This window comes from Carassius gibelio, chromosome B15 (genome assembly GCF_023724105.1).
Source record: "Carassius gibelio isolate Cgi1373 ecotype wild population from Czech Republic chromosome B15, carGib1.2-hapl.c, whole genome shotgun sequence".
In the NCBI taxonomy this organism is placed as follows: Eukaryota; Metazoa; Chordata; class Actinopteri; order Cypriniformes; family Cyprinidae; genus Carassius; species Carassius gibelio.
In genome coordinates this window covers 15,152,194-15,171,850 of record NC_068410.1, presented here as the reverse complement: position 1 = coordinate 15,171,850, position 19,657 = coordinate 15,152,194, and the positions used below count along the sequence as shown (strand labels likewise).

Below are 19,657 nucleotides of genomic sequence, written 5' to 3'. Positions count from 1 at the left end.
TGTCAACTTTACCGAAATGGGTGAAGCCTACATTTGGGTCTTCATTTATTTATTTTTCTGCTTTTTTCAAATGGTTATGCTTTTAATTATTATAATAATTTGTTACTCAATATAAATCAAAAGATTACAGGCCATAACAATATAATACTTTCTGTAAGAAGTGTCCTACAACTCTAAAAACTTGTGTTTGTCAAGCTCTGAACTATTCAAACTGGATGTTTTCAATAAGATTCTGGAAGGAGTTTCTGTTAGTGAACTTTTTTTTTTCAGTAAATGTATCTACAATTATAGAATCACCCCTTATAATAGAATTTATATGGGTAATGTTTGTGTACATTATGTTTACTAGAATAATTTGTAATATTATAATTTGTAAGTTTCCTTTTTTTTTTAACTTACATAATATACTGTACCAAACCAACCCCATTCACACTCCTTTCTTATGATATCAGACAGTTGATGTCATTTATCACAGGCATCCAAATATTATGGGATTGGGAACTATAATTGCTTCTCATCTTTACGAGCTAACATTAATATATTTTCCATTTCCATTTTTTATTTTTATTTTTTATTTTTATTGTGAATAGCACATTTTGACTTAACACGTTCTGACGGTATTTGAGAATGTGGATCAAGAGGGCAAAAATTTAGATGTCACAATTTTGTGCATCCGTTTATGCATATCTCACATTTATGTGAATCTTATTGCAAAATCTTTCTCTCCCAACGGAGCACATGTTCTTTGTTTTTTCTGAAAGAGTGTGTGGAACCTGATGCTGTTGATCTAGTCCTTTGAGACAGGAGAGAGTATGTGCCAGCTGCACAGGGTACACACGTTCAGACAGCTCTACTCCTATCCCAGTCTGACCAGAGCTCTTGTTCTGTGAGCGTGACCCGGTCTCACCTCCTCCTTTCACAGCCTTGGCTCTTCGCACCAGATCTCAACAGTGGTGTATTGTATTTATATGCATTGTCAGAATTGCATTGTCATGAAACACAAAGTTCAATACAGCACTGTCAATGGCTTAAAAACAATTGAGTAGCCAACAAAGTAGCAAAACTGAATTTTTCTGGGAAGTCTTGTACTTTCTTGGGCAGCCAGATGTTAATTTGTGCATTATGTGCGTGAAATAGTGTAGTACATACCCATACTAGGAGAAAAAATAGTCACCATGCACATAAAAATACCTTTGACATAATAAGATAAAAATAAAAAATGTCAGCATGGTGAACCAACTTTGTTTATTCATTTCCTTTTGGCATATTTATCAGGAGTATCCTGCATTATTTTGCTTGTAGTACAGTGTGTCTGTGAACTCTGGTGTTAGTACAGGCGTATTTGACAAATAAAGCAGTCACCCACTTTGCACATTTTTGGCATCAAATCTATTCCCCCACACAGATTGTTACAATACACACATTCAGTTTCCCTCCTTTCCTGGTTGAATCATTTTGTCAAGGCTTTGAATTTCATTTTTTACCCTCAAATGGTATCCTTAAACGTCCTCAGCAATGATTTAACAACCTTCATCAAAACTATTTTGAAGTCTTGAACATATACTATAGTTTATAAGGTATTTAAACTCAAAATATATGATGTTTCAAGGGATCCTCATTAGCTATATAAATCTGTAACCTCTTAAAACAGATAACATTAGAAAAGGATCACCTTTAGACATTGCTTATAACTTACTTGTATTGAAAGCATTTTTTGAAATCGGTAAATGATCTCATGTAATATGTTATTGGCTAAATATATTCAGTCTGGTCTCTGTTCAGTCCTACTGAACACAGGATTGAAGACAATAAATAAATCCAGCTAAAGAATATCAATATATCTGGAAACGGAACTCGTGTTGATGTCAGGTCTAATGGGGGCCAAAAAGTCCTAACGTGCAAAAACCTAATCTATTATACTATAAATCATAACAAATGCAATATATTATATATGGACAAATATTATATGAAAGATGTGATTTGATCATTTCCATGTGTTTTTGGCTGCTGCTACCATCCTCAGCGGTAACATGCCCTCCACCCATTCATTTGGAGATTCCATCATTCTCCTCCATAAAGCGACTTCCTCTGCTGTTGAGTCCATCCAGTCCACCTGTACTCCGTAACTCTTGCCTGTACACAAAATTGGCTCATATATCATTTTTGTGTTAATATGTATTGTATATGTGTTTGTTTATAGATCTCAGAACCCATAAACATCGAACGCTGGACTGCACCTGTGCCCATGCCGAGTCTCAGGCCTCCGAGCAGGTGATTGGCTAGTCGGTCACGGTCCCAAACGGTAAGCTCCACACAAGCCTCTTTCAGGTCCTCTGCCCTGAAGCCGTCATAAACCATAGTGTGGTTAAATACAGGGTTGACTGTTCTCTTCAGCACACGAGTCTTCTGACGGCTCTTTTTGCTGGTGTCGGGGAGTACGAAGCTGTGCAAGGATTTAAATAAACCATTATTTAGAAGTACACTAAAGATGTTGTCAAGAAAAATTGCTATAATGGCATGCAATCACAATATAACAGAATTGTTTTATTAGTAGTATTACCATTTTACATATGGGTCAATAGCTGGACTTCTGATAAGAGGGAGATTCTTGCAGTCTTTTACCCAGATATGCACCTCACCAGAGCCAGGAGTGTTTTTTGCTGGATAATAAAAAGGGAAACATTAGCACTGATCATTTGACCAAACTTTGACATTTGACTTTTTCTGTTACATAATGTAGAGAAGAAAAGTGTTTTCTTGTAAAATGTACTCCAATAATCTTTACCTACAACTTTCATTTTCAAAAATATGTTTTACAGCATATGAATGTGCATTATTGTGAAGAGTAAATGACTGTAAAGGGTGGAGCCTTACATTGGGAAATCTGAGGCAGGAAACGTACGGCCAGTCTCATCTGTCCTCTCAAGTCAGATGGCTGGAGGCTGTTTGTGGTCTGAGAGAACAGATTCTGGAATCAGAACAAAATAGATAAAGGCGTAATTCAGCCCCCCAAAAAAATCTGCCATTATTTAAAGCTAGGATAGGCAAATATTTATAGTTTCTTGTTATACTGGTTGACCGTCTCGAATTATATACACCATCTTATTTAGACCACTTTAATTATTGATTGCTATCAGGTTGTGAAAAGATTTTCAACAGTCAGATTTGGGGGAGACGTGATGTGCAAAAGGGGCTTCTGCAAAACTTGTTTGAAAACATGCTTTACTTTTGTTGTTCCACTAGATGACACTAGCAGCACAAAAACTGCATACTCCAGCATACTCCCACTTTGTGCATAGATTTTGGTCCCAATTTGCAGTCTGGAGTAGTCATTGCATTTTTTGTGTATGACAGGCCCAAGTTTTTTTTTTTTTAAACATGTTTGATATTTTGACATTTGTCGTATCCTACGCAAAAAGGCGGATGTTTCTGTGTTTGGAAAAAATTCGAAATCTAGTAAACCAAAAAAATAAATCTGTAAAATAAAAATAAAAATGGCTACCTATTGGTTTTCCAGGTAACATTAGTGTAAGAGATCATGCATTTGTGTATGAAGTATTTTAACTTTGAAAATGCTGTATATCATAAGTGCCATGTAAGAGAAATGATCGATAAATTCATACTATACCCTTGGTTTGAGAGGTAAAAGTTTCCACTCTGTGTCATTAAAATCCCAAGAGGAGAGGTCAAGCTCTATTTCACCCAGGAAGCTGTTACGACCAAATGTGTCATTGTGCCATGCTGAAAGGTTGAGTACCTGGGATGTCAGGTACTCCATTCGAACTCTATACTGTATGCATCAAATAATAACATGAAAAAAGATTATTAGGCATTTGGTATAATGCATATAGGGGAGACTGGGGCCTGCATTTCCCCCATTATAAACTGTAAGAAATTATAGTCAATTGAACAAACCCAGTATCGGGGCATGTTGTCACAATGGAATCTCCAATTAAGCCTACAGCCTATTATAGACATTTCAGCTTGGTATGAATAGTAAAGCAATTACGAAACATTGCGCAAGTAAAGAGATTCTCCACCCCAAAATTGAAATTTTGTCATTACTTATGCAACAAAGTGAAATGTGATGTGCAAAAATATCAAATTATTACATATATTGTAATTACTATACTAAATGGATAACATTTAAATGCATGGAAATGTGACAAGTGATGCTCTTACCCTAAGAATCTCATTGTATGTAGGATTCAATGTTTTCTTCTTCACAGCAGTTTTTCTTTTTCCCAAATTGGCGGGATCAGGAATGAGGTAACTCTTGACATACCTAGAAAAAGAACAAGCTATCCATGGAAAAAAAAAACCTATTTAGAGGAGAAAGGGTAGGTGGTACTGAGATCGCAATCTTACGGGTCCGATCGATTCCTCTTGGTGTCCACTGCTGCTAGATTCTGGCACTGAACAACGAAGATGTGGAACTCCCGCAACTTGTGCACATAGTTGAGTGAAAACTGGATGCTTCCTTGGACATCAACACTGCTGTAGTCGCTATTGTACACACTCACAACACTGCCGCTAACCTGAGGATGATGGAAATTCAGTATTGTACACCAATCTGCTTAAAGGCATAGTTCACCGAAAGATGAAAAGTTGATGTTTATCTGCTTGCCCCCAGGGCATCCAAGATGGTGGTGACTTTGTTTCTTCAGTAGAACACAAATAGAGAGATTTTTTTAACACAAACCATTAAAGTCTGTCAGTCTTATAATGGATGTGAATGGGAATCATGGCTAAAACATAAAACTAAAAGAAAACATACATAAACAAAACCCTGCTTCTTGTGATGATGCATTGATGTGTGAAGACACAAATATATCGGTCTGTGCAAGAAACTGAACAGTATTTACATAGTTTTTTTGATTCATGCAATGTCCGAACTATTAGAGCTCTCCTAAGCACGTCCTCCTGAGTGCATTCTCAGCAGCAGGTGTATGAGGCGTCTTCTTGCTTATGGCAGATCACAGACTTATAAGTGTATTACCGCCACCTATCTCTCAAGTGGACCATTGACAGTCCTAATTAAGATTAGATAGAGTGTCAATGGTCCATTTGAGAGATTTCAGTTTCTTGCAAAGACGATCATCGACCATCGATTTGTGTCTTTACACATCAATGTATCCTCACGAGACGCAGGGCTTAGTTTGATTTTGCTAGTGTATGTTTTTTTTTTTTTCTTTTTTTTTTTCACATCCATTACAGGACTGACAGACTGCAACATTTTGTGTTAAAAATCTCCATTTGTGTTCTACTGAAGAAACAAAGTCACCTACATCTTGGATGCCCTGGGGGTAAGCAGATAAACATCAAATTTTCATTTTTGGGTAAACTATCCCTTTAAGTGGTTAGTTCACTCAAAAATGAAAAGTCTGTCATTACTCACCCTCATGTCATTCTAAACCCTTAAAGGGTTAGTTCATCGAAAATGTTTAATTATGTCATTAATGACACCCTCATGTTGTTGCAAACCCATAAGACCTTCGTTCATCTTCGGAACACAGTTTAAGATACTTTAGATTTAGTCTGAGAGCTCTCAGTCCCTCCATTGAAGCTGTGTGTACGGTATACTGTCCATGTCCAGAAAGGTAAGAAAAACATCATCAAAGTAGTCCATGTGACATCAGAGGGTCCGTTACAATTCATTGAAGCATCAAAATACATTTTGACCAAAAATAAAAAACATTATGACTTTATTCAGCATTGTCTTGTCTACATGGACAGTATACCATACACACACTTTCAATGGAGGGACAGAAAGCTCTCGGACTAAATCTAAAATAACTTAAACTGTGTTCCGAAGATGAACGGAACGACATGAGGGTGAGTAATTAATGACATAATTAAACATTTTCGGTGAACTAACCCTTTTAAGACCTTCTTTCACCTTCGAAATACAAATTAAGATATTTCTGATGAAATCCTAGAGCTTGCTGACCCTGACAGCCACGTAACTACCACGTTCAAAGCCCAGAAAGTTAGAAAAGCCTTTGTTAAAAAAATCCATGTGACATCAGTGGTTCAATTTTCATTTAACTAAGATAAAAGAATACATTTTCACGAGCTCACACTTCCATATAATAAACATATAATGAGTAAAGGTTATGCGTATTTGCCATACTGGGGCTGGTTGCTGTGGCATCCGGGGTGTGGCCCAGGTTTGCCGAAGGCCTCCTGCTGTGGCAATTGTGGCTCGATTTGCTTGTCCTGTGGAGCACTGGTCCGCTGAACGATGACTGGAGATGCCAGAGGATCCGTGATGTAAAAGGAGTTATCATCCCAAAATAATGAAATCTCTGAAATGTTGTGGCAATTTGATATGCCAATGCTGAAAGACTAGAGATAATGAAGGAAAGACTGCTTTGATTTTTTATAGGTGTTCTGTCTTGTGCTGGTTGGATAGATGGTGTAGCTACTGATGATGGATTGGCCGTGGTAATTATCAGTGCATGCTCCTCCCGAAATTTGTTAATAAATCATCATTTGTGTGCAATAAAAAAAAAAAAAATTATTCTCTGCCAAGTCAATCTCCACCTCAGTTAATGACAATACCACCCCACATGTGTGTGCATTCCACAGCATATCTGGGTTCTACGTCAGAACTCCTGCATCAGCTGCACCACACAATATGCATACCGCAAGAAGAGAATAAATTGTTGAAAAGTCATTATTTTTGCTTTCCTTACACACCAAAAACATTTTTGTATCTTCATAAAATAAAGATTGAACCACTGATGTCACACGGACTATTTTAACAATGTATTTACAAAATTTCTGTGTCTATGCAAGGTCATAAAGCACTCGGATTTCATCAAAAATATCTTAATTTGTGTTCCGAACATGAACGAAGATCTGAGCGGTTTAGAACGTCATGAGGGTTAGTAATTCAATTTAATTAGCGTATTAATAAAAACATGTTCATCTTCATAATCTGGTTAGAATAAACCCCTGCACTGGTTTTTTCTCCTAGAATATTCTGTTTAATTTGAATTATGATGATATGGTTACAAAAGTAAAATGGGCTGTAAAAGGTGCTTCATGATGACTTAAAGAAATTAACTATAACACAAATGATATCTGAGGCAAGTGGAATAATTGACAGGTTCTGTTTCTATAAGTGTATATACTATATTATATGCATGTGCTTGGTAAATAGTAATGTATAGGTAGGTATATAATACATAGAATATGAACATACAGATGACAGAGAGGTGGATCCAGAGTAGTTGCTGAAGTCAGTGAATTTTCTGTTATTCCATTGTGGTACACCGCTGCGAGAACTGCTCTCAGAGTCACTTTCTCCTCCATCACTCTAAAAAGACAGGACAGTAACAGACATTTTGAGCACCACACATTTTTTGTGACCTGGCCTTTCGTCATAGATAAAAATGACAAATGAACCAACTTCTTTTTGCAGGAATGAAGGCACTGATTTACTGAGTTGCTTCAGGTGCACTGGGTCTGATGTGGCAAAAGAAGTTTGGACAAGTGTGCTAGAGTCTTAAACAACACATCAGAAGTGAGATTCAGAGCAAATGCCAACGTCATATGATGTCAAGAAAATTGGTGCATATACTGAAAATCATATCGAGAAGGTAAGCTCAAAACTTGCCATCGTAGTTGCTCTGCATGTAGTCATTTGCTTGTTTTTGGTCTTGTCCTTAGGGAAAAGATAACAATGGCAAAACACGGGATAAGTAGAAAAGATAACGTTGTCACCTCTACTTTCCATTTAGAGCCAAACAATAAGGTGTACTCTGGAAGAAGCATTGTGCTGATACTGCATGATAAGTAAACTCTGAAAGGAAGAGCTAAGTATGGATATTGTACTTTTAATTGAAAAACTAATAATAAACAGTATATAAATTATAGTTGGATACAGTTTAAAAAACATTTGACATGATAGAGAGGATTGATGCTTACTCGGAAGAGTGCTGATGTCTTCCATACTTTTATGGAACACTGGTCTAGATGAAGCTCGTTTCAAAGCTTTCTGAATGGGACTTTCACTTTCACCTGTAAGATTTAACAGTGTAAGTTTGATCCCATAGAGGTATAAAGAATTAATGCAAGAAGCAACAAGAATGTGGCTGGTGTTTTGTTCCCTTGTACTATTGTGTAATGTGAGCACTTACTATTTGACACTTGAAAGGGAAGCTGTGAGAAATTCTAATACTATGCAGATTTAATTACATATACCTAATTTGTAAATAGTTTAAGACTGAGGTCAGTTAGTCCTTCATATGTCATGTTAATAATTCGGAGTTCGTCTCCGGCATGGGAGGTGGGCGTCCTAACAAGGAGGCTAAAGACTGCACCCACAACTGTCAGTCACTAGTGCGCCTCTTGAGATCAGGGGAGAGAGGTTTGCATGCACAGCATGATCTGTTAGCCTCTGTTACAACTGCACACACATTTCATGCTTATACTTTCATGCTTATATGGTTAAAAACTTTTTCTAAATCATTAAACCTAACTATAAAACTCTGGAAAGTAGTGTGTGCTGTGAACTATGAACTGTGATCTGACCAGAAGAGGTGTATTATTACTTTTCTGAATAATCCGATTTACGTTTCACACCTGGCAGTTGATAAACCAGAAAAAATGTAAAGTGTCCCTGTAGCTAAAACAATAGACTATACTGATAACAACACAAAGGTCAAAGGTTAAAACTCACGGCTTAAATTGCCCTTAGTGGCATTTCCATCAGTTTGTGTGGTTGAGTGGCATCCCAGGCTCCCTCTCCTGGTTTGTAGGTCGGGGGAACCCTGTACTGGAGTACTGGTTTTCACAGGGGAGCATTTACAGCTGCGGTGTGTCTCTGGAGATGACGTAAATGAAGTGCAGATAAGATCGTCAACCTGCTCTGTAACTGGAGGTGGAGTGTACATCCTTCTGTCCTCTGTGATGCCAAGGTAATGCTGGTAGTCCCGCGGAATGAAGGATCTAGCAAGAGGTTGGGAGTCAGAATCCTCTGAGGTACGTGATGGTCTTCTCTGAGTGTTTTTGTCTCTGTCTCTCCAAGAGATTTCTGGGGATGTTTTTGGCAGGGTATAGCTAGCTTCCTGTGTTTTTCTGGACTGTGTGATGATGGCTTCTGGTGCCTTTTTAACTTGTTGCAGATTGGGGCCCTGGGACTTCTTGGACAGAAGATCTAAGTCCTGGCTTTGCTCCTCAACTGCAGTGTTCACAGAAAACATACTGGCGGCACGTCTCATGGCATTTGCTTTTCCATTTAGACTGCCTTTGCTATTTCTTCTACCATGTTTAGGTTGTGACTCTTGACCAACCTGAGGTTTAGGTACCATTGTGGCTTCTAAAGAGGAGATCATGTGCGACTGATCGGTTTTTGATCCAGATTCTTGTCTTGACATAATCCTCTTCTTTGAGGGAGACTGGAATACTCTGGTTTTGGCTGGCGAGGATGTTTTGTTATTATGGCTTTCATTTACAAAGTCTTTGACACTGGCTCTTTCATTTTGACTTTGTGGACTTAAGGATCTCTGATTTCCACTTTCAAGAACTGGTGATCTTTGCCCAGATTTTGCAGGTGATCCTCCCCAGAAGTCACGGAGGTTCTTAAACTGTGAAGTGCTCATACCATCCATTACATTTGGCTTATCCTTCCTTAGTGGATGCATCGAAAAATTAGGAGACAGTCTACCTCTGGCAGAGGTACTGTCCTCAACATCATCAGCATCATAATCATCATAATCAGTACCTATTGTTCTGAGATCAAACTCAGATTTTGTAAATCTTTGGTTCATTCGAGTAGTAGTAGTCGATTTGTTTTGAACTGCTGCTGATGTTCTAGATTCTTTCTCCCAAAAGGACTTGAGTTGCTTGATCCTCTCTGCCATGTTCTCTTGCTGGGAATTCTGCTTAACAAAAGGCACTTGATTTGTCCTTGGCGCGGTTCTTGATTTTGCCTCCAATTCTTTTGGAGGAGTGTGATCTGCATCATTACTGTTGATGCTAATGGTGCCTCTGCTATCACCATTTTGACCTGCTAGCAAGGAACCACTGTCAAGGGATGGCGAAGATGATTTTAAATATGGAACATCTTTCTCTAAGGGAAAGCTTGCATGTATTTGGTCGGTCTTCTCATTAGCATATATCAATGGGGGTTCTGATTCATCTGTAAAAATGGGTACTTTAGGGGTATAGGTGGTGTTACCACTTCCAACATGCTCAAGGTCTACATCTTCTCCAACGCTCTCTTGTTTCTGATGTCTTGGAGATGTTACTTTCAATCTCTGCTCACTTCTTTGTTGTTCCTCTACACCTTCAGTTGGCTTTCCACAATTATCACTAGGGATTAAGTGTTCATTTTTAGCAGGTACACTAGATTTGCCGATCAAAATCTTTGGTCCAATGTTTTCTTTCTCCCAGAAAGATCTCAAATTGGCAATCTTTGGTCGCTGGTTCTCTTCAGCACCTGTTATTTCTTTTGACTGATTTTGAGTCTGCTTGATGTCAGTGATTTCAAGTTTGACTTTAGTCTCTTCCTCTCTCTTGATTTTGTTCTCATTTAGACTAACTTTCCCACTGACAGAAATATTAACTTCTGGTATCTCTGGAGGCACATTGTTTGCAGTAAAAGCAGAGTCAATAGAAGGCTTCTTGATGAGAGGTTCTTTATAAGAAGCAGATTCATATCTTCTCTTTTCTTTTGGAGAATTATGGGAAGGCTCAACATTCTGTTCCTTTCCCCAATCTGTCTGTTGTAGAAATATTGTATTGACTTCTGATGGAACTTCTTCGCTTTGGCGTGGTATGATTAAGTACACATTATCTCTTGGTTTTGCTCTCTGATCAATGTCATCTTCAAAGTCTATGTCATCGATCTTGGTGTCGTCCTCCATGTCTTGGACATTGCTCTCTACATCAAGCCTATCACTGCTGTCTGAGCTTCTGCTAAACCACTCAAGAACTTTGGCAATGGAATCTCCTGGTTCATCAGTAGGTGTGGAAATATATTCATCTGTCATGGTTTCCATTTTGGCATCTTCTTGTTTTGAGTTATTAGTATTTTGTTTTATATTGAAGACAAGGGGGCTACTGTCAGTCTCACAGTCAGTTGAGGCACCTGTGTTGTTGAATGTATCTGTTATTTTGAGGGTTCTGGGAAATTGTTGATCTGTAAAAAAAAAAAAAAAATAACAGCGCAGCACTAAATGTCCAGAAATTCTAGACAACACCATTGTAAGCAAAGATTTTATTCAGTTATTTTCAATGTAAGATTTTTTCACCCAAATATGAAAATCATGTTATCATTTACTAACCTGCATGTCATTCCAAACCCAAATGACTTTCTTTCTTCTGCAGAACACAGCAGTAGAAGCACAAAGAAGAAAATGGAATAAATATCTAATTGTGTAAATTTTCAATATTGTTGCCATTTTTTTGTTAGTTGGTTTGTTGACGTAGTAGAAGGGTGAACATTTCCATCACCTACCAGACTGGAGTGTGAAGAACTGGATGAGTGCTTGAATATCAAATAGTATTTTAGCAAAATGTGAAATGTGTATTTTGCTGACACACTTGGGTGCTTTAGGCACTCAAGTGAGACCCAGTGTCACTGCCATTATTTGTCAGTTCACCCAAAATTTTACCGACTGCTTGTTAAATTATCCCCTGTGTTCGGCAGAAGTCAGTCAGTCTTACAGGTTTGAAATGACACGATGATGGGTAAATAACATAACTCTCATTTTTGGGGCGAATATCTCCTTTAACAAATGTTTACATTTCTAAAAAATGAGGCTCATACCAACAGCAGTTTTCTTCATATTTTCTTCAGTTCCTATCGTTTCTGATGTTGGATACAGACTCATATGATTTTCCACATTCCCAGATTTGTGCATTGTAGGTTGAAGGGCAGTGATCTCATCCAGTGGCTTTGCAGAGTTGTCAGTCAACGTGAACATTGCATTCTCACGTGGAAGGTTAATTTCACCAGAAATCTTTTGGCCCTCTAATTCCATATTTGATGTCTGAGGAAGGCAACTATGTGTTTCTCTTCTTTGTTTTACATGTTCTTCCACTTTTTTGACATCATCTCCTCTTGTGATAGAGTTCAGACTTAGACGTGGTTTTATTTTTGGCTTTTCTTGTAAGCTTTGTGGAAGGTTTATCAGTTGCGATGAAGCTCTTACTGGTAAACGTGACTTTGGCAACTTCAGTGGTGAAGGAGAGCTAATTTGCTCTTTGTTTTCAGTTTTGTTACCTGATTCTTCTGTACTACCCAGAGAAAGTCTAGATTCTTCAAGATCCTTTTCTTGACTGCTGTTTTTGCGAACATAGCTTAAGGATGCTACTGGTTGTCGCAGCTGGCTCTTGAGAGAGGGCTCATTGGAGCTATGTTTAGGGATACTTCTTGGTGGTGGAGACCTAACACCTGAGCCTGCTGTGGTGGATACACCCTGGCTGGACACAGAATTGGTGCTGTCTGAGACAGAGCTCTGTGGTTTGTTGATTTTGGTCCTCTTCTTTGGCACAGGCTTTTGACCAGGAGGTTTGTTGTGTGGGGTGTTAAAAACCTCACTATTACCTACACCATGACTCGCTTCCTGATGTTTTACTGCAAATATGAGACTTGTAAGCATGGGAGAGCACAAAACTACAAATGTCAAAGCACAAATGAACATTATACAACAAGTTGCCACATAAACCTTGTGAATCAGAGCCTCTGTCTAATGATTTCCTGAGACCAGGTCCTGATGTAAAGTGGATCTCAGTTTCCTCAAAATCAAGCTCTACTGGAACACTGTTAAATGGGTTGTGCCTTGGCTGGAACCAGGTAAACAGACAAAGTTTACAATGAATAAATACATTCATTATTGATGCAATATTGATTTATTTGTTGCTTGGCATTGACTTTCACTCAAAATTAACACACTAGAGTGGCCAAGACTTAAAAGGGGTCATATCATACATTGTATTAAGTAATTTTATTTATTAACTTATCCTGTAGTGTTACCGAAAATATGAATTTTAGATCAAATTCATGACAGTTTTCTACCCTATTTCTGACACATAGAAATAAGACCCTACACCTAACACCCAGGTTGCATGTGGCATGAGAAACAGCTGTGTTTACTCACAAGCTGCAGGTCTGCTGATGAGTCCAATATACTTTATATACTGTTTGCCCTGCCCCATCCTTAAATAACAGCCTCTTTTCAAAGCCTGTGTTATATTGTTGCAGAATCCTCCTTAGTACGAAATATTGACCAGGTGGACCAAGTTTCTAAATACAGATAGGTGTTGTTGATGTCTAAATGTGGGCGGCCGTACAGTATGTTGAAGTGGACATAACACACAGTTTCTGCCAATCTCATGTTAATCTTGAGTACCTATAGAGTAGTATTGAATCCTTTATATTGCAGAAGATTCTTTAATTTTATCAGATTTATAAAAGAAGTGTATAGCTGTCAAGGGCAACCACTACCTGGAGAAGTGCCTACACAAGGAAATTCACTCTTTATAACATCATACACGGCCATCCAAAAAAAAAAAACTTTCCAAAACCTATAAAAACCCTGAAGGGGTGTCTTTGGCACAGAAATACTCAACTCAATCTTTAAGACTTTGGTCATGTATAGCATGAGAATCCAATTCTTTAGCAATGTAAGTAAGTCGGCTAAGCATGAAATAGCAATAGACATCCTCTTTAATACACATTTGATAGCTATAAGTCATGAAAGTTCCGTAGAAACCATTTTCTCACATTTTTAATAAATGGTCTATTTCATGGCTCCTCAAATCTTACCCTGGAGGTCCAATGTGCTGCAGAGGTTAGCTCCTACCCTGATCAAAGTCACCTGCCTGTGATTTTCTAATGATCCCAAAGACATTAATCGGCATTGATTACTATGCTCAGGTGTGTTTGTTTAGGGTTAGAGCTAAACTCTGCAGGAAAGTGGATCCCGAGGTCTAGATTTGAGGATCTCTGGTCTATTTGGACTGGAGAGGATGTGTTGAAATGTTGATTCCTTATGATATGACCCCTTTAAGTGTTTCCCCAAAGATATGCAGTATCTTGATATGGCTGTATAGTTTAATGAGCATTTACATACCTTGGATGGCGATCTCATGCCGATGTTTAGTTTTTCTTGCTGGACTTCTAATGTCTCACAATTTTCCCTAATTTAAAAAAATAGCAATTGCATGTTTATGCTTGCATTCATAAGAAGCAAAAGAAAACAATTCCCGTCCTACAAGACATCCTGCAATGATCAGGATCAATTAAACCTTCACAGACAAAGTACTTTGAGAGGACAGCGTGCAAACTCCTCTGTTGACCCTTGTCGAGTCATAAAGATCTTGAAATCATAAGGTATCCACACCTGTAAAGCACACAAAGCGCCTGGGAGGGGTGGAAGTTGCATACACAGTGCAAACCAAAGGGTTCTGGCAAGCGTTAACAGTTATTACTCCTGTTGTTCCAGATAAGTTGATGAATACAGAGCTAGATGAGATATAGTATGCATGTCTAGATATTCAGTGTAGGATTATGCCAACCTCACTGAACCATAGATGCTGATATTTGTGCTTTTGTAGATGAACATTTAGCATTACCTCTCTTTTAGATGCTCTGAGGACTCAGTAGTCTGTGTGACTTTAGGAGACGTCATGTTGACATCACTATCTTTTCGGCTGATGCTTCTGGATCTGCCGCCCCACGACTTGGTTAAATACTCTATATAGGAGGATAGTGAGATGTTTACTGGTGTTAAATGCTCTAAAAGCATTTAAACCTGAGGATTTACATGTATAAACTGTAGGCTTTTTGGTCTCACCAACAACTGAGGGTTTCCTTTGCTTCATCGATGCCATGATGATTTCAGAGCCATGAATCCTGTCCTGGTGTCTCTGTGACTTTGCTTCGTAGAACCATTCTCCTGACATAAATTTGCGTTTGTCTTCCTCTGGGACGGCTTTCTGCAGATGCCTGGGAATCAGATGAGAGGTTCAGCTTGGGTGAGAAAAATTAAAATCATCAACAGTTCCCAGCAACAAGCATCTAACCTAATATAGTCTCACCTCAGCATGGTCCTTTGGACAAATACCATGCATTCCACAGGCCGCAAATTAGTTTACTCCATAAGCCATCAAGGACAGAAAGCACGGCACTTATCACTTCTTCTGGTGTTTGCTCGCAAAACGTTAAATACTTTTTATGCACTGTACAAATGTGTCAGGCAGTTCTTTGAGCACTAGGATCATAAACTGAGCTTTCCAAATGTCGGTACCTCATTGCACTTTACTTTTTTATTACATTACACAGCTCTCCTTTATGAGAGCCTCTTAAATCAATAACATTCCTTATGACCAAAGAGTCGGGACAAACTCTTCCTTCATTGACTTATACACACAAAACTGTCTTCAATACTGACTCTGTTTGCTTTGCAAATACTACATCTCTCATAATGGCTGCTTCTTGGGTACTATCAGTGTTCCCAGGAGCTGTAACCTGTTAAGTAATTCAGACACTAATGATAAGGAGTTTTACTGAATGATTCCTTTAGAAATACAACTCGAAAGGTCGAAAACGAATCATTATACTACGACATGTTTGAAAGGTGGTTAATGTTAAATGTTGAAAATAGTTAAAATTTAAAAACAACCATAATCAAGACATTGTGAGCATTTGCAGTGATTCTTAATTTGTTTGATTCAAATCATGTGTTTGGTAGCAACTATTGGAACACTTCTTTGCTTTTGAAGGAAGGGGAAACTATGTTGGTCATGTGAAACGGCCAAGACAATTATTTCACAAGGGTAGACTTAATCCTTTTATAAGGTTGAGTACGGTTGAGGCTGAACACAGGGAAATCACCCAGACATGGCCAGATTCTGCATTCTTCCTTTCATGTAGACTGCCAGTCTCCATTCAAAGCATTAAACACGAGAACAAATAGTTTGCTAGTGCAATGGCGTTCATTCGGGTGAACCCCCTCAGTGTTTGTCTTTGGATTAATGCCCTGTTTTTTCATGTTGTATTATGTTGTATTTCAATAGATATGTCTAAAATTACTGTCATTATGTGCATTTGCAAAAGTTTGTGGTTGGTAAGATTGTATTTTTTTTAAATGTTTCTGTCTCTTATGCGCACAAAGAGAATAAAACTATGATTTAGTCAAAAATACAGTAAAACTGTAAAACTGTATTATTGTGAAATAATATTACAATTAAAAAAAACTATTTTAAAAATTATTTCATCCTTTGATGGCAAAGCTGAATTTTCAGCAGATATTACTCCAGTCTTAAGGGTCACGTGAAATCATTGTATAATGCTGATTTGATGCTCAAAAAACATGCATTTATTTATTATCTATGGTAAAACAATTGTGCCGCTTATCTGCAAAAAAAAACTCTAATTCAGTTTTTCATGATTTTTTGATGGATAGAAATTGCATTATAAATGTCTTTACTGTCACTTTTGATCAGTTTGGTATTAATTATTAACCTCAAGCTTTTGAAGAGTAATGCATCTTTTAAGTTTAATTGTATGTGAACGTACAAGGGAAAGTGTATTTCAGATTTACTAATGTTTTAATCACCTTTTAAACATATTTTTTAGATATGAATATTCAGTGTAATACCTCAGTTGATGTCATAAAATGCCATTTATAATAATTATTTTTTTAAATCAACTTAAAACTGATTTAAAATTGTATATCACACTGCTGCCACTGCTTGAGATCAGCTATCATTATACATTAAGAGAGGGGGTCATTTAGCCTTCAAATGAAAATTTGATTATGCTTGTTTCGCAGTCTTACTTGATCCGTTCCTCCTCTGCTTTCTTCAGCTCAGCATCCCTCTTTAAAACCGTCATGATCATCTCCTGCTCCTCCTCGCTCAGGTGGCTCAGGTCTATCATGATGACCACTTTTCTTCTCACAGTTGGGGGGACTCTAGCACTGAGACCACACTGCTATCTGTTGTTCTTCCTGAATCACCTTCATTTCATTATGCACAATTACAGCACCTGCAATCAGCACACCAAAACATCTGAGAGTCTCCATTAGTCTCATTCACATCAGATTAGGCTTTTCTATGAAAATATAATAATTAGAGAATGGTGCACTCATTTATTTAATGGAAAGGACAAATGTAACCCAATTTGTATGCTGAATTTGAAGTAATTTGGAATGAAATGCGATTCTAAATAAGTGCACAATGAAGCCGAGTGAGAGCCTGTTTAGTGAACGCTGAGATTAGACAAAACATGTGACGGCACTGTCAGTTGACCATGAGAAGGGGCAGACCTTTAGATCGAGCACGCTGAAAACAAATGATGAACTTTTGCATTGATCATAAATTGCATGCTGCTCCAATTTAAAAGTCATGTCAGATAATGGCTTTGATGTTCTATTAAAATTATTGGTTTATTTCTATGCACAGAAAAACAAGAACACAATTTAATAAAAACAAAAAAAACTCCTTACATGATCATATGACCATATTTAATGCTTAAGACACCAGTGTCTCACGTTAACTCAGCAAATATTTGAAAACAGCTCACTGAAACATTATTTACTCTGGGTTACACCTGGATCAAAACAAGTCTCAAAGAAATGACAAAAGCAGCCTAATACATAACATTATACAAACAACAAGCGAACAATAAAATAGCATTGAAAGGTTAATGCTTTACATTAGTGAGGAGCTTATGGAATGGAAATACTGTACAAATTCTCTTGAGTCTGACTCAAATCTGAAATTATGAATGTGTCTGGTATGATTAAACAAAACAAACCATCAAGAGCACATGAGTAATGGATTTAACATGATGTATCTGCGTTATTTGATGCTGTAATGTCGCATCCTGAATCCTGTTTCTTGTCCAAAGGTCTTTTGACTTATCAAATGAGGCTCTTTGCAAATTTCATTAGGCTGGATTCAATTGAATAAGCTCTTAGTAAACAAACATTTCATATACATAAACATCAATTTTAAATTGCATTTTTTTATAAACAGGACGAGTGACAATAAGTTAAAGTGGTATTTTGTCTGGTTGTGTAAAATAACTGAAGGACCTTGGAGCTTTAGGTGTCCATCTGTTGACGTGTTAGACATGTAATTGAATTTGAAAAACAGGATAATGTGGCGTATCCCTGTCTGCAGTGATAAAATGGGGATTCATGTGCTCCTTTTCTGTTCTATTATTCCTCCGTATTGCATTTTTAAAAAGGCATAAATGCGTTACATTCATTAGTGATACATATCCAAGATCTCACGAGCGGGGAAGGCAATAACCTGTCACAACTACTTTTCTTCACATTAAAATCATTTCAATATTCAAAACCAACCGGAGATTAGTAATCCCGTATTATAAATACAGACTAAATACAGTTTTATATGAATTATGTGAGTGCATCGATCGAAACACTTTACTTTTCATGTAGCCTAACATTAGTTTAACTTACTCGAAACCGAACGCAGTGACAACTTTGAAGAATGTATTTAGGCTGTAAGTATTTTAGAGGCTCGTGTATATATTCTGTTGTGGCAAAACAATCTTCACAAACATAACGACAGGTATATAAGGTTTCAGCTCACCTTGTTTCCGTGGCAGAACCTCTGGAGCGCCTCTCTGACGCGTAGTACAGAACATCTTCACTGCACGAGCGACGCGTCTCTCAGGGGCGGACGGAGTCTTGACGTCGGCTTCCGTTCGACCAATCAACGTCTGCGTTTGAGCGGTCAACGCGACGCGCCAAGATAGAACGCTCCAATCGGAAGTATGCGGCGTGCGTATTTCACGCAAACACCTCGCGTGACGGTAACGCATTGAAGTTGTTTCCTAAAGAATGACAATGGACAGTATAATGAAGGCCCTATGCGCAAACATTGAAATATTTATATTTCAAATGGTCTGTCTTTTTACATGCTTTTTAAATTTGTTTTATTTGTATTTGTTTTTACATTTATGTACGAGAATTGTCAATACTAGCCTACTTAAACCAGCTGAGTCTGTTCTCATAAATTAGGCTATATAAACCCACTAAATGATGGATAGGCTACATAACCACCTTATGTAAAACTAGTCTGCATATTGATATTAATACGTAATTTGTGATTAGTAATTCAGTCAGCCAGGGTCTGTGCAAACAACAACAATGATACAATACAATGATTCGCTTAGGTCCTAATTTGATTAGTGAATGCTGATATACAACAGCACTGGGACTTTTGATTTCATGTTCCAGACAGTCTCTGCGTCAATGATGAGGACTTTTTTTCTGTAGGTTACATTCACCAGTAGGTGGCGACAAATGATTGTGTTAATGAGTAAATCATTGAATCCTTTACCAAATCATTTACCAGTTTGTTCAAAGCAGATTCAGGAACACAACATGACTGTGTCTATATATTACTTTATTTCCTGGTTCATACAAGGAAAATAAATATTAAAATGTAGTCTTTTTGATTCCCTCAACAAGTTTATATTAGAACAGGTTTAACCTGGCTTATGTTTAACAAGTAGGAGCAAGGTTTCATTATTAAGAGGCAAGCGAGTACAAACTCTCAAATCTATCAAACATTTGTAAACCTCCGTTAAGCTTCAAAGTATTGATTCGATCACTTGAGTGAACTGCAACAATTAGATTAACAGAATACAAATGATCATTTA

At 37.6% G+C, this 19,657-nt stretch overlaps 1 protein-coding gene across 2 annotated transcripts; it reads right to left on the bottom strand.

Moving 5' to 3' along the window:
• Positions 1-1,226: 1,226 nt before the first annotated feature.
• On the bottom strand, positions 1,227-18,648 carry LOC127973180 (synaptotagmin-like protein 2). Of its 2 annotated transcripts, none has more exons than XM_052577321.1 (19): positions 18,583-18,648; positions 16,800-17,008; positions 14,814-14,965; positions 14,593-14,713; positions 14,091-14,157; positions 12,684-12,801; positions 11,783-12,592; positions 8,690-11,152; positions 7,936-8,028; positions 7,625-7,672; positions 7,418-7,512; positions 7,211-7,324; positions 4,369-4,538; positions 4,183-4,285; positions 3,629-3,790; positions 2,875-2,968; positions 2,561-2,660; positions 2,238-2,443; positions 1,227-2,133 (listed from the first exon to the last, which is right to left on the bottom strand). In XM_052577321.1, exons 2-19 carry the CDS (start codon positions 16,898-16,900, stop codon positions 1,985-1,987), a joined length of 5,166 nt encoding a protein of 1,721 aa, XP_052433281.1. In that variant the 5' UTR covers positions 16,901-17,008; positions 18,583-18,648; the 3' UTR covers positions 1,227-1,984. The 2 variants fall into 2 exon arrangements, with proteins under 2 accessions (XP_052433281.1, XP_052433282.1); XM_052577322.1 differs by having other exon boundaries at positions 2,875-2,953.
• Between the last annotated feature and the right edge of the window lie 1,009 nt (positions 18,649-19,657).

Coding starts and splice junctions, on each gene's coding strand:
- LOC127973180 (XM_052577321.1), bottom strand. CDS start 16,900: ATGATAGACCTGAGCCACCTGAGCGAGGAGGAGCAGGAGATGATCATG. Junction 11,153..11,782: donor TATGAAGAAAACTGCTGTTG/GTATGAGCCTCA, acceptor TTTTTTTTACAG/ATCAACAATTTCCCAGAACC. Junction 7,513..7,624: donor CATGCAGAGCAACTACGATG/GCAAGTTTTGAG, acceptor GTGTTGTTTAAG/ACTCTAGCACACTTGTCCAA.